This window comes from Ornithorhynchus anatinus, chromosome 11 (genome assembly GCF_004115215.2).
Source record: "Ornithorhynchus anatinus isolate Pmale09 chromosome 11, mOrnAna1.pri.v4, whole genome shotgun sequence".
Lineage (NCBI taxonomy): Eukaryota > Metazoa > Chordata > Mammalia > Monotremata > Ornithorhynchidae > Ornithorhynchus > Ornithorhynchus anatinus.
In genome coordinates, this window is record NC_041738.1 from 61242404 (window position 1) to 61259926 (window position 17523).

At 57.1% G+C, this 17523-nt stretch overlaps 1 protein-coding gene across 4 annotated transcripts in view; it reads left to right on the forward strand.

The window, feature by feature from the left end:
* MYO1D (myosin ID) overlaps nt 1–17523 on the forward strand; it is a 260352-nt gene that overhangs the window by 75314 nt on the left and 167515 nt on the right. For all 4 annotated transcript variants that reach the window (XM_029074920.2, XM_039913409.1, XM_029074921.2 and 1 more), the window contains 6 exons: nt 1444–1537; nt 2994–3159; nt 8136–8189; nt 9526–9621; nt 11697–11813; nt 16291–16494. In XM_029074920.2, coding sequence (XP_028930753.1) covers nt 1444–1537; nt 2994–3159; nt 8136–8189; nt 9526–9621; nt 11697–11813; nt 16291–16494 — 731 coding nt within the window. The remainder of the gene's footprint in view (nt 1–1443; nt 1538–2993; nt 3160–8135; nt 8190–9525; nt 9622–11696; nt 11814–16290; nt 16495–17523) is intronic.

Consider the following 17523-nt stretch of genomic DNA (forward strand, 5'->3'; position numbering starts at 1 on the left):
CGCCGTTCTAAGCGCCGGGGGAGATACAGGGTCGTCGGGTCGTCCCACGTGAGGCTCGCGGTCTTCATCCCCATCTGACAGATGAGGGAACCGAGGCCCAGAGAAGTGAAGCGGCTCGCCCACGGTCCCGCAGCTGACAGGTGGCGGAGGCAGGAGTCGAACCCATGACCCCTGGCTCCGAAGCCCGGGCTCTTTCCACTGAGCCGCGCTGCTTCCCATCCACTGTACGATGAGATCACTGAGGCCCAGAGAAGTCAAGTGACTTGCCAAGGCCACCCGGCAGAAAGGGGGTGGAGTCGGGTTTCGAACCCAGGTCTTTCTGACCCCCCGGGCCCAGGCTCTAGCCACTAAGCCGCACTGCTGTCGATGCCCGTCTACGTGGTCGGTTTCGTTGCCTGTCCCCGAATTCCGGACCGCGGGCCCGTTGTTGGGGAGGGATCGTGTCTATCCGTTGCCGAATTGGACTCGCCCAAGTGACTTGCCCGGGGTCACCAAGCAGGCGAACGGCGGAACCAGGATCAGAACCCAGGTCTTCTGCTCCCAGACCCGGGCTCTACCCGCCAGGCCACGCTGTTCCTCGGGGACAGGCAACGTGCCTCCCAGCTCTGAGAAGCAGCGTGGCTCAGTGGAGAGAGCCCGGGAGTCGGAGGTCGTGGGTTCGAATGTCGCCTCCGCCACTTGGCAGCTGGGTGACTCTGGACAAGTCATTTCACTTCTCAGGGCCTCAGTTCCCCCATCTGTCAAATGGGGATGAAGACCGGGAGCCCCACGTGGGACGACCCGATGACCCCGTATCTACCCCAGCGCTTAGAAGGGTGCTCGACACACAGCGAGCGCCTAACAAAGGCCGACATCATTATTAATATTGTTATTATCCGCGGGGTTTTCTCGGTGAAAATCCAGAAGCGGTTTCGCCCGTCGCCTTCTTGCGCTCCGTCCTCTTGAGTCTCCGCCCTCGACCCTCTCCCGGGCCCCCGCCGCCCGGCGTGGGGGACTTCTGAGCGAGCGCTCGGCAGCGTGGCTCAGTGGAAAGAGCCCGGGCTTGGGAGTCGGAGGTCGTGGGTTCCGATCCCGGCTCCGCCGCCTGTCGGCTGTGTGACCGCGGGCGCGTCGCTTCACTTCTCTGGGCCTCGGTTCCCTCATCTGTCCAATGGGGATGAAGACCGCGAGCCCCACGTGGGGCGACCCGACGACCCCGCGTCTCCCCCGGCGCTTAGAACGGTGCTCGGCACATAGTAAGCGCTGAACAGATACCAGCATTATTATTACCATGGATCGACTGGTCAGCTGAGGCGGGGCAGGCGGGGGCCGGGTCGATTCCGATCGGATGCCCTCGGCCTCTCGGGGTGGCGCTCGGCGGCCGGGAGACCGGTGGGGATTTCGTTCTTCTCTCTCACGATCGCCCCGACCCCGGAATGAGTGGCGTGTGTCGTTTCTTTTCAGGTGAAAGCGGGGCCGGCAAAACCGAAGCCAGCAAATACATCATGCAGTACATCGCCGCCATCACCAATCCCGGCCAGAGGGCCGAGGTGGAGAGGTGGAGTCTCGTCCGTTGGGTCCCCGGGGGATGGGGGAGTCGAGGGGGGCGAGGGCTGGTGGGGGGACGGGGGTACTGGGGTTCACTCCAGAACCCCCCAGGCCCGGCCGAGTAATGATGATAACAATAACGTTGGTATTCGTTAAGCGCTCGCTACGTGCCGAGCACCGTTCTGAGCGCCGGGGGGGAGAGACGGGGGTCATCGGGCCGTCCCACGTGAGGCTCCCGGTCTTCGTCCCCATTTTACGGATGAGGTGACTGAGGCCCAGAGAAGCGAAGTGACCGGCTCGAGGTCACCCAGCAGACAAGTGGGATGAGAACCCGCGACCCCCGACTCCCAGGCCCGGGCTCTTCCCGGTGGGCCACGCTGCCTCTCCTTTACTGTTGCCAGTAAATACCGATGGCATTCATTAAGCGCTCACTCCGTGCCGAGCACCGTTCTAAGCGCTGCGATGGATACAAGGTGATCAGGTCGTCCCACGTGGGGCTCACGGTCTTCATCGCCGTTTTCCAGATGAGGTCACCGAGGCCCAGAGAAGTGCAGCGACTTGCCCAAGGTCACCCGGCTGACTGTTACTGCTATTACTGCTGCCTCCTAACAATAAGAATAATAATAATAATAATAATGTTGGTGTCTGTTAAGCGCTTACTGTAGCGCCGGGGGAGATACAGGGTCATCGGGTCGTCCCACGTGAGGCTCCCGGTCTTCGCCCCCATTTTCCAGCTGAGGGAACCGAGGCACGGGGAAGCGAAGCGACTCGCCCACGGTCACCCGGCTGCCGAGTGGCCGAGCCGGGAGTCGAACCCGTGACCTCCGACTCCGAAGCCCGGGCTCTTGCCACTGAGCCGCGCTGCTTCCACCGGGCACCGTCCCGAGCGCCGGAGTAGAACCCGGATCATCAGGTCGCCCCACGTTCTTAATCCCCGTTTTCCAGCCGAGGGAACCGAGGCCCGGAGACGTGAGGCGGCGTCCCCCGGCTGCCAGGCGGCGGAGCCGGGATCAGAACCCACCGCCTCTGACTCCCGATCGCGGCCTCTTGCCGCCAAACCACGCTGCTTCCCACTTGTACCTCTAGAGGAGCGGCGCGGCGGAAAGAGCCCGGGCTTGGGAGTCAGGGGTCACGGGTTCGAATCCCACCTCTACCACTCGGCAGCTGCCTGACTGTGGGCGAGTCACTTCACTTCTCTGGGCCTCGGTGACCTCACCTGGAAAATGGGGGTGAAGACCGGGAGCCTCGCGTGGGACGACTCGACGACCCTGTATCTCCCCCAGCGTTTAGAACGGTGCTCTGCGCATAGGAAGCGCCTAACAGATGCCACCGTTATTAGTAATACTTTGACCGCCTCTCCTCCGCTGCTCGTCTGCGCGGTTTTTGCTACAGTTTCAGGGCCCTGGACGTTTGGACAGTTCAGTCTGTGACTGCGTTTCCTTGTCGTTCCCCCCCCCCCCCCAAAGAGTGAAGAACATGTTGCTGAAATCCAACTGCGTCCTGGAGGCCTTTGGCAACGCCAAAACCAACCGCAACGACAACTCCAGTAGGTTTGGAAAGTACATGGACATCAACTTCGATTTCAAAGGGGACCCCATAGGTGGACACATCAATAACTATTTGCTCGAGAAGGTAAAGGACGTTTGGTGGCCGAAGATGGTGCTTTCCGGCTCGCGTCCCTCGCCCTTCCTCTTCACCCGCGGCTTCCTCTGATCCCGTTCCCCCACCTCTTTTCCTGCCTCTTGGTAGCCACTCTGGAGAGGAATTTTCTTCCGTCGTCGTCCTCCCGCCTCTATTTTCTTCCGTCTGCCTTTTGGGGCCGGTCCGGATCGCGGCCGCCCCGCTCCTCCCTTCAGGCTGAATGGCTCCTTTCCGGGTATCGATCCATTCATTCGATAGTATTTATCGAGCGCTTACTGTGTGCAGAGCACTGGACTAAGCGCTTGGAACGGACAGTCGGGCAACCGATAGAGACCGTCCCTGCCCATCGACGGGCTTACGGTCTGATCGGGGGAGACGGACGGGCCAAAGCAATGGCAGTAAACAGAATCAAGGGGTTGGACATCTCATCAACAAAATAAATAGGGGAATAAAAATATATACAAATGAGCAGTAGTAACGTTGGTGTTCGTGAAGCGCTTACTATGCGCAGAGCACCGTTCTAAGCGCCGGGGGAGACACAGGGTCGTCGGGTCGTCCCACGTGAGGCTCGCGGTCTTCATCCCCGTTTGACAGATGAGGGAACCGAGGCCCAGAGAAGTGAAGCGACTCGCCCACGGTCACAGAGCTGCCAAGTGTTACCGGTTTGTCCATTCCAAGTGCTCAGTCCAGTGCTCTGCACGTAGTAAGCGCTCAGTAAATACTACTGAGTGAAAGGTGGCAGAGCCGGGATTCGAACCCATGACCTGTGACTTCCAAGCCCGGGCTCTTTCCACCGAGCCACGCTCGGATGCCAGTTCTTGGGTGACGCGGGCGAGCTTTCTGACTTTTCCGCGGCCGCGGGCAGCCGGCTCCCATCTGGAGGCCGGGTTCCTCTAGCGGTTCCTCCGGTCTCCATTCTCTCGGCGTTCCTTACTTCCCGCCGGGGTGGCCTCCCCCCGGAGCGCGTTTGCGTGAGGAAAACCCAGCCCGTTTTTCCACGCTTCCCCGCCGACTCCTTCCCCCGGGCCCCCGGTTCGGTCCCGGCCCGTTTCGTCCCCTCAGCCCCGGAAGGTAGGTTCATTCCTTCATTCCTTGAGCGCTTACTGTGTGCAGAGCGCTGTTCTGAGCGCCTGGGAGAGTCCGAGTCACCGATAGACACGTTCTCTGCTCACGGCGAGCCTACGGTCTACAGGGAGGTTGCGCTTCGGCCCCTGTCGCAACGACGTCCGCAGGGCGTACAGTCGGTCGGGCGTATTTAACAATAATAATAATAATAATAATGATAGTAACAATGTTGGTGTCTGTTAAGCGCTTACTACGTGCAGAGCACCGTTCTAAGCGCCGGGGGAGATACGGGGTCATCGGGTCGTCCCACGGGAGGCTCACGGTTAATCCCCGTTTTACAGATGAGGTCACCGAGGCCCAGAGAAGCGAAGTGACTCGCCCACAGTCACACAGCTGACAGGCGGCAGAGCCGGGATACGAACCCACGACCTCCGACTCCCAAGTCCGTGCTCTTTCCACTGAGCCACGCCGCTTCTCTACATTTAGTATTTAGGGAGCGCTTACTGTGTGCAGAGCACTGGACTGAGCGCTGCAGCCCCTCCTCCCCATGTGGCATCGGAGGTCAATTCCGATAGGTGCCGAGAGCTCGCCTCCTCCGGAAGGCCTTCCCAGACCGAGCCCCCTTTGCCTCCGCTCCTCCTCCCCTCCCCGTCGCCCCGACTCCCTCCCTCTGCTCTACTTCCCTCCCCCCTAACATATTTATTATTTTATTATTCTATTTATTTTATTCACGATGTGTATCTATTTGTATCGACGCTGTTGAGGCCTGTCTACTTGTTTTGTTTTGCTGTCTGTCTCCCCCATCCTAGACCGTGAGCCCGCTGTTGGGTAGGGATTGTCTCTCCCTGTTGCCGAAATGTACTTTCCTAGCGCTCGGTACAGTGCTCTGCACGCAGTGAGCGCTCAATAAATACGAATGAAAGAATGGGAGTCCCCTCTAGACTGGAAGCTCGTTGCGGGCAGGGAATGTGTCCGCTAATTCATTCAACAGTATTTACTGAGCGCTTACTATGTGCAAAGCACCGCCCAGTGACGGGCTCACGGTCTAATCGGGGGAGACGGACGGCAGAGCAAAAGAGAATGAAACGAAAACGAGACAACTTAATCACGATAAACAGCATCAAGGGGATGTACACCTCACTGACAAAATAAATAGGGTAATAAATAATATATGCTAATGAGCACAGTGCTGAGGGGAGGGGAAGGGGTTGAATTCTGTCGGATCGTCCTCTCCCAAAAGCGCTCAGTCCCGTCCTCTGCACAAAGTAAGCGCTCAGCAAATACCGGCGACCGATGGATCGATGGGCAGGCGAGCTGCGAGACGCCGGCGCGTCCGAGACGGGGGAAGGAGCGGAGGGCCGTGCGGGATTTGGTCCACGGTGTTTTTCCGCGGAACGGAACGTCCTCGATCGTTGGGTCGAAGGCTGCGAGGGAACCCGCGCACCTGAAAGCCTCTGGGTGGAATTAGAACGGGGGAGCTCCGACTGCGGACCAGTTGGGAAAAAAGAGTTCCAGATCCCTCCTTTTTATGCTTGACGCCACGGGTGAGCTCCCACGGGGCTCGCAATCTACGTAGGAAGGAGACCAGAGACCGATTCCTTATTTTACTGTGGAAGAGTGAGGCACAGAGGAGGCGTTCAGTGACAGGATAATAATAATAATAATTGTGGTATCGTTAAGCCCCTACTATGTGCCGAACACTCTTGTAAGCGCCGGGGTGGATACGAGGTAAGCAAGTTGGCCACGGTCCCTCTCCCACACGGGCCTCACAGTTTTAGAACCTACAACCTCTGACTTCGAGGCCCGTCCTCTTTCCACTAGGCCACGCTCCTCCCGCTGTTCCTTTCCCTTCGCCTCTTCCTCCTCCTCTTCCTCCTCTTCTCCTCATTTTCCTCCTCCATCTTCGCCCTGAACGCGTGAAGGTGGAGGGCAGGGAGTGAGAAGTCGGGCCCCGGGGGTGTGGGGAGGAGGCCTTCCGGGTGAAGCCTGGAGACATCGGGGGATTCACGCAGTTAGGAAGCGGTTGGAAATTCCTGCTGTGGTCTGTCACTTCCCGTTCCCCAGAATAACCTGGGATAATAATTACCGTAGTCGTCGAGCGCTTGAGTGCGAAACGCTGGGGGCGGATCCAAGCACGTGGGGTTGGACGCAGTCCCTGTTTCCCGTGGGGCTCACGGTCTCGATTCCCGTTTTACGGATGAGGGGACCGAGGCCCGGAGAAGTGAGGTGACTTGCCCAAGGTCACACGACACACGAGGGCGGAGCCGGGATTACGTGGGCGGACCCCTCCCGGCTCCAACTGGGTGGTCCGTGACACTGCCGCGTGGGCAACTGGTGATAAAGGGGATGTGCCTAATAATAATAATGTTGGTATTCGTTAAGCGCTTACTATGTGCAGAGCACCGTTCTAAGCGCCGGGGGGCTACAAGGTGATCACGTTGTCCCTCGTGGGACTCACGGTCTTCATCCCCATTTTACAGATGAGGTGACTGAGGCCCAGAGAAGTGAAGTGACTTGCCCAAAGTCACCCAGCTGACGAGTGGCGGAGCCGGGATTAGAACCCATGACCTCTGACTCTCAAGCCCGGGCTCTTTCCGCTGAGCCACGCTGTTTCCCGCCGCAGCCTGGGCTGCGGGTGGCTTGTCAGTCGTGCAGTCGTCGTGCAGATGATGATGATGATGATGATGATGATGTTGATGGTATTCGTTGCGCGCTTACTATGTGCCCGGCACTGTTCTGAGCGCTGGGCTAGATTCAAGCAAACCAGGTTGGACACAGTCCCTGCCCCACGAGGGGCTCACAGTCTTAATCTTAATGGGGATGAAGACTGTGAGCCCCACGTGGGACAACCTGATCGGCTTGTATCTCCCTCAGCACTTAAAACAGTGCTCTGCACATAGTAAGCGCTTAATAAATGCCATTATCGTTATTATGAATCCCCATTTTACGGAGGAGGGAACCGAGGCACAGAAAGGTTAAGCGACTTGCCCAAGGTCACGCAGCAGACAAGTGGCGGAGCCGGGATTAGAACCCACGTCCTCTGACTCCCCAGCCCGGGCTCTTTCCACTGAGCCACGGAGCGCTTACTGTGGACAGGACACTCTGCTGAGCACTTGGGAAAGTCCAGAACGACAGTCTAACGGATACATTCCCCGCCTCCGATGAGCTTACAGTCTAGAGGGGGAGACCGACATTAATAAATGAAATGAAATGAAAATAAATTAAATTACAGATATGGACATAAATTCCGTGTGGTACTTTGGTCTAGAGGAGCAGCAGGGCCTAGTGGCAAGGGCTTGGGAGTCAGAGGTCGTGGGTTCTAATCCCGGCTCCGCCGCTTGTCAGCTGTGTGACTTTGGGCAAGTCGCTTCATTTCTCTGAGCCTCAGTTCCCTCATCTGGAAAACGGGGATTAAGACCGCGAGCCTCACGTGGGACAACCCGATGACCCTGTATCTACCCCAGCTGCCTAGAACGGTGCTTGGCACGTAGTAAGCGCTTAACAGATGCCATCGTTATTATTATCAGAGTATCTTGCTTTCTTGAGTCGGGAGGTTCTCACCACAAACAGCCCAATCTGGGAATGAGCCCTGTGCTGCCTCCCCGTCTCCCCCATCCCCTCACCTTCTGGAGACCCTGCATTTTTGGCGGGGGGCGGGGGGGGGGGGTGTCTCAAATTTGGAGGCAGAGGAGGATTTCCAGACCGTGGCCCCCCCGTGTAACCCAGAGCTCGGAATGCCCGTTTGCCTCGGCCCCTAGATCTTGCCCCTGGACACCCCAAAATGTGTCCGGAATAGAATCAGGGCCCCGGAATAACGAATGAACATTTCCGCCTCTGGCCTGCAGCTCACCCAAAGGGAAAACCCCGCTTCATGCCTCTGCGAATGTCTGTGTTTTTCCTAGTCTCGGGTGATTGTGCAGCAGCCTGGGGAAAGAAGCTTCCACTCCTTCTATCAGGTGAGTTCTTCTTCTGCGATAAAAAATAATAATAGTAGTACGTGTTAAGCGCTTTTTTGATACCATTAAAGAAAATGACTGAAGACGAATGCGTTGGCATTGACCCTGGAGGCTTTTCCATCATTTTTCCAAAAAAATCTGCTCCCCCTATCCAAGAGCAGATGCACTGGAGAGCATTAACACAGATAAAAGTGAGTACAAGTGGCCAGAGGGTATATATTTTTATTACCCTATTTATTTTGTTAATGGGGTGGCCATCCCCTCGATTCTATTTATCGTGATTAAGTTATCTTGCTTTTTGTCCATCCGTCTCCCCCGATTAGACCGCGAGCCTGTCACTGGGCGGGGATTGTCTCTATCTGTTGCCGAGTTGTCCGTTCCAAGCGCTTAGTCCAGTGCTCGGCACATAATAAGCGCTCAATAAATACTATTGAATGAATGAATGAATGAATGAATAGGGGTGAATTTCTTGTAACTGTTTTTTTGTTTGGTTTTCTTTTAATGGTATTTGTTAAGCACTTACTCTGTGCCAGGCTCTAATAATAATGTTGGTATTTGTTAAGCGCTTACTATGTGCAGAGCACTGTTCTAAGCGCTGGGGGAGATACAGGGTAATCAGGTCGTCCCATGTGAGGCTCACAGTTAATCCCCATTCGACAGATGAGGTCACTGAGGCACAGAGAAGTTAAGTGACTTGCCCACAGTCACACAGCCGACAAGTGGCAGAGCTGGGATTCGAACTCATGAGCCCTGACTCCCAAGCCCGTGCTCTTTCCACCGAGCCACGCTGCTTCTCATGACGCTGGCATTTGTTAAGCGCTTACTATGTGCCGAGCACCGTTCTAAGCGCCGGGGTAGATCCAGGGACATCAGGTTGTCCTACGTTGGGGCTCGCGGTCTCAAGCCCCAGTTTCCAGATGAGGTGATTGAGCCACAGAGAGGTGAAGTGACTTGCCCAACGTCACACAGCTGATAAGTGGCGGAGCCGGGATTAGAAACCACGAGCTCTGACTCCCACGGCCCGGGCTCTTGCCACTGAGCCCCGCTGCTTCTCTACGAGACGCTGGGGTAGATGCCAGCTAATCGTGTCGGGGACAGTCCCTGTCCACCTGGGGCTCACGGTCTTCATCCCCATTTTCCAGATGAGGGAACTGAAGCCCAGAGAAGTGAAGTGATTTGCCCAAGGTCTTACAGCAGACAGGTGATGGAACCGAGACGAGAACCCAGGTCCCTCTGACGCCCAGGCCCGGCCTCTAACCACTAGGCCCCGCTGCTATTCGTGCGGCATAGTTCAACCTTTGACTCAGGAAATCCTTTGCGTTTGAATCTTTTCCAGCTTCTCCAAGGAGGTTCTGAGCAGCTGCTGCGCTCTCTCCACCTCCACAAAGATGCCTCTTCCTACAGCTATGTCCGAGGTGGAGCTCAGCTGAAGGTGAGGGTTGAATCGGTCCACATTCGGCCGGGAAGGAAGTCAGCCAGTGAAAGATGCCCCCTGGCTTTCCCTTACTCCTTTTAATTGTTGACTTTTCCCGGTCTGCGGTCATCTCTGTCTCTCTCTTCCTCTCTGTCGGTCTCGGTCTTCCCTGCCTCTCACCCCCTTGGATTGGCAGCCACTTCTGGGATCTCTCCTTCCTGTTCCTCCTCTTCTTTCTCCTTCTTTCTCCCTCTTTCACCTCCTCTTCCTCCTTCCCCTCTTCCTTCTTTTTCTTCTTCGTCTCCTCCTTCTCCTCCTCCTTCTCCTCCTCCTCTTCCTCTTCCTCCTCCTCCTCTTTCTCCTCCTCCTCCTCCTTCTCCTTCTCCTCCTCCTCCTCCTCCTTCTCCTTGTTCTCCTCATCGTTCTCCTCCTCCTTCTCCTTCTCCTCCTTTTTCTCCTCCTCCTTCTCCTGCTCCCCCTCCTCCTTCTCCTCCTCCTCCTCCTCGTTCTCCTCCTCGTTCTCCTCCTCCTCCTTCTCCTCCTCCTCCTCCTCCTCCTCTCCTCCTCTCCTCCTCCTCCTCCTCCTTCTCCTCCTCCTCCTCCTTCTCCTCTTCCTCCTCCTCCTTCTCCTCCTCCTCCTTCTCCTCCTCCTTCTCCTCCTCCTTCTCCTCCTTCTCCTCCTTCTTTTTCGTCTCCTCCTTCTTCTTTTTTGTCTCCTCCTCCTTCTTTCTCTTCATCGTCATCCTCATCATCCTGGGCTCCCTAGTCTCCCTGCCTTCCCTCACCCCCGGGGTCTGTAGTCCGGGCTGCTGCCCGAATCCCATCCCGAAATCTCTTGCAGCACCCGTCTCCCCCAGCCTGTTCGGAGCCCCCTCCCCATCAGCCCTATCCCTGTAGACTACAACTGATTGAATAAATTGACTGCAAGCTCATCGTGGGCAGGGAATGTATCTGTTTATTGTTCTATTGTATTCATTCAGTGGCATTTATTGAGCGCTTACTGTGTGCAAAACAATATACTGAGCACTTGGGAGAATACAATATAACAGATCCATTCCCTGGCCACAAGGAGCTTTCGGTCTAGGGAGGGAGATGGACATTGATACAGATAAATTATAGATAAGTGATGAATGCCGAGGGGCTGGGAGGGGGGGATGAATAAAGGGAGCAAATCGGGGTGACGCAGAAGGGAGTGGGAGAAGGGGAAAAGAGGGGTGAGGCAGGGAAGGCCGCTCGGAGGAGATGGGCCTTCGATAAGGCTTTGAAGCGGGGGAGAGTCGTCGTCTGTGGGTTATGAGGAGGGAGGGCGTTCCGGGCCAGAGGCAGGAGGTGGGCAAAGGGTCGGTGGTGAGGTCGGCGAGATGGAGGGATAGTGAGAAGATCGGCGTTAGAGGAGCGAAGCGTGCGGGCCGGGTTATAGTAGGAGAGTAGCGAGGTGAGGTAGGAGGGGGGCAGGTGATTCCCTGCCTAAAAGTCAACGGTGAGGATTTTTTGGAAACACGGTCCGAACGTTTTTCTAAGCAAATGATCCGGGCAGCCGAGCGAAGTACGGACGGGAGCGAGGAGAGACGGGAGGCTGGGAGGTCAGCAAGGAGGCCGATACGGTAATCAAGGCGGGATAGAGTAAATGCTTGGATTAACGTGGAATCAGGTTAGAGGGGAAGGAAAGGATGGATTTTATCGATGTTGTGAAGGTAGGACCGACAGGATTTAGTGATGGATTGCATACGTGGGTTGAAAGAGAGAGAGGAGTCGGATATTCATTCATTCGTTCGTTCGGTCGTATTTATTGAGCGCTTACTGTGTGCAGAACGCCGTACTGAGCGCTTGGAAAGTACAAGTCGGCAACAGATAGAGACTATCCCCGCCCAACAACGGGCTCACGGTCTAAAAGGGGGAGCTAACGCCGAGGTTACGGGCTTGTGAGACGGGAAGGACGGCGGTGCTGTCCACGGTGATGGGAAAGTCACGGGGAAGACAAGGTTAGGATGAAAAGAGAAGTTCTGTTTCGATCCCTAAGATACGGAAACTCCTTAACCAAAACGGGTTCCCTCTCCCCACACCGCCCCCCGCCCATCCTGTTTTCGATCTAGTCGTCCATCAACGATGGGGCAGAGTTCAGGGCGGTGGCAGAGGCTATGAAAGTGATCGGCTTCAAGCCTGAGGAAATTCGAACAACTTACAAAATTCTGTCTGCCATTCTTCACCTGGTGAGTACTCGACTGCGTATCCCTGAAAGCCGCCGGCCGGTATCGTGCGGGTCGGGCAGGGAGCCGAAATTCGCACCCGGACGCTGGGAGTCGGGATTTTTACTCTGGTATCTGTTAAGCACTTCCCGGGGGTCAGGTTGTCCCCCTTGGGAGCTCACAGGCCAAGGAGGAGGAAGAACAAGTACCGAATCCCCGTTTTACAGGTGAGGAAACTGAGGCCCATGAAGTGACTTGCCCGAGGTCACGCAGCAGACAAGTGTTAGAGCCAGGATTAGAACCCAGGTCCTTCGGACTCCCAGGCCCACGCTCTAGACGCCGCCGCTTCTGTAATCGCGGTTCGGCCACTGGTCCGTTGCGTCATCTTGGGCGAGTCACTTCACTTCTCTGGGCCTCAGTTACCTCATCCGTGAAATGGGGATTGAGCCTGTGGGACGTGGACCTTTTCCACCCTTGTGTCTGCCCCAGAGCTTAGGACAGTGCATAGTAAGTGCTTAACAAGTACCGTTAAAAAAAAAAAAAAAATCGATGTTGTTTTTGTAGCTCTTACTTTGCGCGGAGCAGTGTACTAAGCAGTTGGGAGAGGACAGCCAACAGAGTTGGTAGACCCGTTCCTTGCCCACGAGGAGCTTTCAGACTAGAAGGGGAGACAGATATTGATATAAATAAATGACGGATATGGATATAAATGCTCTGGGCCCGAGGGTGGGGTGATTAAGAGTGCAAATTCCGGAGCGCGGAGGGGAGAGGGAGAAGAGGAAATGACCCTTTTAAGTGTTGTCCTGTGTTATGAAAACAGATATTTTCCCTTCTGTACCCGGAGTCCAAACCTGCCCCACTCTGCATTCAAAAGGCATCCGTCCCCTCGACCCGGCTTCACTCTGAACTTCCAAAGGAAGTTCAAAAGGAAGTCAGTACAGCCCCCGCTACATAGTAAGTGCTTAACCAACACCATTAAAAGCAAAAAAGGACTCCCGCTTAAGCAGACATCCACCCACCACCCACCCCCACTGAACTTCGCCGGGGGTGTTTCGGGGAAATACTCTCCAGCCGCAGCCTAGGTTGGATTTAGGACGAGAGTTTTGGGGTGACCCTTCCGTTTCGATTTGCGGACCCCCACGGGTAACCCCCGTCCCGCCGTCCCCTCCGGCCTCCTCCGGGCTTCGGTGGGGTGAACGGGTGTTCCGGTATTCCAGACGCATCGCCGATTTTACGCCCCGCTCCCCCGGCCGACGGTGCCATGAAACGCTGCCTGTCTGGTGGGCTTGGGCGTTTATTTTTAACGTTTCGTTCTTTTCGATGGTATTTGTTAAGAGCTTCCCCTGTCGTTCAGTCAGTCGTATTTATCGAGCGCTTCCTACTGCTAATGATGATGGTATTTAAGTGCTCACTACGTGCCAAGCCCTGTTCTAACGCTAGCGTAGATACAAGGTCATCAGGTTGTCCCACGTGGGGCTTGCAGTGTCGATCTCCATTTTGCAGCCGAGGTAACTGAGGCACGGAGAAGTGAAATGACTTGCCCACGGTCACACCGCAGACAAGTGGCAGGACCGGGATTAGAACCCATGACCTACTGACTCCCAGGCCCGGCCTCTATCTACTAGGCCCTTATTGTGTGCGGAAGCAGTCGGGAGAGCGCAGAGAAGCAGCGTGGCTCAGTGGAAAGAGCCCGGGCTTGGGAGTCAGAGGTCGCGGGTTCCGAGCCCGGTCCTGTGTGACTTCGAGCACGTCACTTCACTTCTCTGTGCCTCAGTTCCCTCGTCTGTAAAATGGATATTAAGACTGTGAGCCCCACGTGGGACAACCTGATGACCCAGTATCCGCCCCCGCTGTGCTTAGCACAAGTAAGCGCTTAACAAATGCCATTATTATTATTACAGCTATTGATTTATTTCTATTGATCTCTGCCTCCCCCCTCCCCAGACTGTGAGCTCGCTGTGGGCGGGGACTGGGTCTGCCCGTTGTATCGGGCTCTCCCAAGCGCCTAGAAGAGTCCTTTCCCCACAGTAAGCGCTCAATAAATAGCACAATGTAGGAGACCCATTCCCTGCCCGCGGCAAGTCACGGCCTTAAGCCCTGGGCTAGATCCAAGCCAGTCGGGTTGGGACATGTGGGACACCGACGTGGGGCTCACAGTCTTCATCCCCGCTTTCGGGGTGAGGGATCGGAGGACCAGAGAAGGGAAATGACTCTGCCGAGGTCCACTTGCAAAGTAGCATCCCTAACGAAGGGGTTTGACCTCCCTGGGCCAATTAGCGGAGCCTCCGGAACAGCCTTCTATTTAGTTGCCCCTTGATTCTGTTTAGTCGCCATCGTTTTTACGAGACGTCCTTCCCCCCGACTCTATCCATCGCCATCGTCCTCGTCCGTCCGTCTCCCCCGATCGGACCGTGAGCCCGGCGGACGGCGGGGACCGTCTCTATCTGTTGCCGACTTGTCCATCGCAAGCGCTTAGTACAGTGCTCTGCACAGAGTAAGCGCTCAATAAATACGATTGAATGAATGACTAAGAAACCACCGCCCGGCAGGCAGTAAACAGGGTAAATGAGAGAGACCACGGCCAAGGAGAAGGAGAGAAATGGTAATAATAAATAATAATGTTGGTATCTGTTAAGCGCTTACTAGGTGCCGAGCGCCCTTCTGAGCGCCGGGGGAGATACACGGTCATCGGGGCGTCCCGCGCGGGGCTCCCAGTCTTCATCCCCGTTTGACAGATGAGGGAACTGAGGCACAGAGAGGTTAAGTGACTTGCCCAGAGTGACCCAGCTGACAAGTGGCAGAGCCGGGATCCGAAGCCGTGACCTCCGACTGCCAAGCCCGGGCTCTTTCCACCGAGCCACGCTGCCTCTCTAGAACCCACGACCTTCCGACTCCCAGGCCCGGGCTCTATCCGCCACGCCAGGAAATCATTTATCGCCAGCCCCGGTTGGAGATATCCAGGCCGTACCTCAGCTGCCACGCAGAGTACGGCGACCCGACCCACTTAAAGGAGGCGTGTGGAGCGTTTCCCCTCGGCTGAAGGCAGAGCCCTTCTGTGACCCCGGAAACGAAGAACGTTTGAGAAGCCCCGCAGTCGGAAGGTCTCGGGTTCTAATCCCTGCTCGGCCGCCCGGCCGCCGTGTGCCCCCGGCCAAGTCGCTTCACTTCTCCGGACCTCGTTTCCCTCATCTGTAAAATGGGGCCTAAGACCGTGAGCCCCCGTGGGACGGGGACTGCGTCCAACCCGATCAGCTTAGCGCGCGCTTAAGGAATACCGTGAAAATGCCATTTCTGTTGTTATTACCCCGTGCGATTGCTGCATCGAGCGCGGGGTACTTTCCAAGCTTTTACGTTTTTCAAGGGTGTCTCCTTCACGGGAGAAGGAAGAAGGGAACGTGGCCATTTTTAGCGTTAGCGGGAAGGCGCTGAGGGGCCCCGTCAGTTTGGTTCTGTGTTTGTATCCTGTGTTAGAAGCGGCGTGGCTCAGTGGGAAGTGCCCGGGCTTGGGAGCCGGAGGCCGTGGGTTCGAATGCCGGCTCTGCCACTTGTCCGCTTTGTGACCGTGGGCAAGTCACGTAACTTCCCCCATCTGTAAAACGGGGGTTAACCGTGAGCCTCACGTGGGACGACCCGATGACCCGGTATCTCCCCCAGCGCTTCCAACGGTGCTCGGCACGTAGTGGGCGCTTAACAGATACCAACGTTAATCAGTTACTTAATGCTTGTCGGCTGTGTGACTGTGGGCAAGTCACTTAAATGGGGATGAAGATACGGCAACAGATAGAGGCAGTCCCTGCCCATTGATGGGTTTACAGTCTAATCCGGGATAGGTAAATGCTAAACTGGAATGTTTGCGGCGGATGTCGAGAACCTTCTCTCTCTTGTGAGCGGCTGTTGTGTTCTGTCGCCCAAAGGCGACTCCCAGGGAATGGGATAATAATGATAATAATAGTGTTGCTATCTGCTAAGCGCTTCCCGTGTGCCGAGCACCGTTCTAAGCGCTGCGGGAGATACCGGGTAGTCGGGTTGTCCCACGTGAGGCTCCCAGTCTTCATCCCCATTTAAGTGACTCGCCCGCAGTCACACAGCTGACAAGTATTAAGTAATTAATTCATGTTGGTATCTGTTAAGCACTTACTACGGGCAGAGCACCGTTCGGAGCGCCGGGGGAGATACAGGGTCAGCAGGTCGGCCCACGGGAGGCTCACAGTTAATCCCCATTTTACCGACGAGGTCACTGAGGCCCAGAGAAGTGAAGTGACTCGCCCACGGTCACCCAGCTGCCGAGTGGCAGAGCCGGGGTTCGAACTTGCCACTGAGCCAGGCTGCTTCTCCGGGGCGGGCGGGGATGGTCTCTCTTTATTGCCGAACGGTCCTTTCCAAGCGCTTAGGAACGGTGCTCCGCACGCAGCGAGCGCTCGGTAAATGCGACCCGATGACCGCAGGGCGGGAAACCCGCTCGGAGCCGCCAGGCGACTCCTCTCCCCGTCTCGCGCCCCAGGGGAATCTGAAGTTCGTCCTGGACGGGGACACGCCGCTGATCGAGGACGCCCGGGTGGTGTCTGCCCTCGCCGACCTGCTGTCCACCAGGGCCGAGCTGGTGGAGAAGGCCCTCCTGTTCCGCACCGTGGCCACGGGCCGCGACGTCATCGACAAGCAGCACACGGAGCAGGAAGCCACCTACGGCCGAGACGCCTTCGCCAAGGTGAGCGCCCGCCTCGGCCCCCGCACCCGGGCCCCCGCCGCGTGCTGACCGCGAGCCCCGGGGAGAGCGCGGGGCTCTGCGGGGGCCGAGCGCTCGATAGGTGCGGCCGAAGGAAGGGGCGAACGGCGGACACGTCCCCCGCCCCCGCCGAGCCTCCGGTTTCGCCGGCTACCGTCGGACCCGATCCCGTCGCCGCCGTCGATCCGGCGGGTCGTCTACTGTGTGCCGAGCGCTCGAGAAGCGGCGCGGCTCGGTGGGAGGGGCCCGGCCTGGGGAGTCGGAGGTCGCGGGCTCCAATCCCGGCTCCGCCGCTCGTCAGCCGCGTGACTTCGGGCGAGTCACTTGACTTCCCCGTGCCTCAGTCCCCTCGGCCGTCAAATGGGGATCGGTAATGATAATGTCGCTATCTGTTAAGCGCTTACTCTGCGCAGAGCACCGTCCTAAGCGCCGGGGGAGATACAGGGTCATCGGGTTGTCCCACGTGAGGCTCCCGGTCTTCATCCCCATTTGACAGACGAGGTCACTGAGGCGCGGGGACGTGACAGACGCTCAGCACAGCGCTCCGCACCCAGGAAGGGCTCGACGACCGCGACCGAATGACCGAATTCTCCCTCCTACCCGAGACCGTCAGCCCCCGGCGGGACCCGACCATATCCTGTGGCTACCCTAGAGTGCGGTGGAGAGAAGCGAAGTGACTTGCCCACCGTCACCCAGCTGACGAGTGGCAGAGCCGGGATTCGAACGCATGACCTCTGACTCCCAAGCCCGGGCTCTTGCCACTGAGCCACTCCCGCTTCTCTAGACTGTGAACCCCACGTGGGACCGCCTGCTGACCCTGAATCTCCCCCAGCGCTTAGAACAGTGCCCGGCACATAGTAAGCGCTTCACAAGTACCAGCGTCGTTCTTAGGGGAAGCAGCGGGGCTCAGTGGAAAGAGCCCGGGCTTAGGAGTCAGAGGTCATGGGTTCGACTCCCGGCTCTGCCACTCGGCAGCCGGGTGACCGTGGGCGAGTCGCTCCGCTTCTCTGG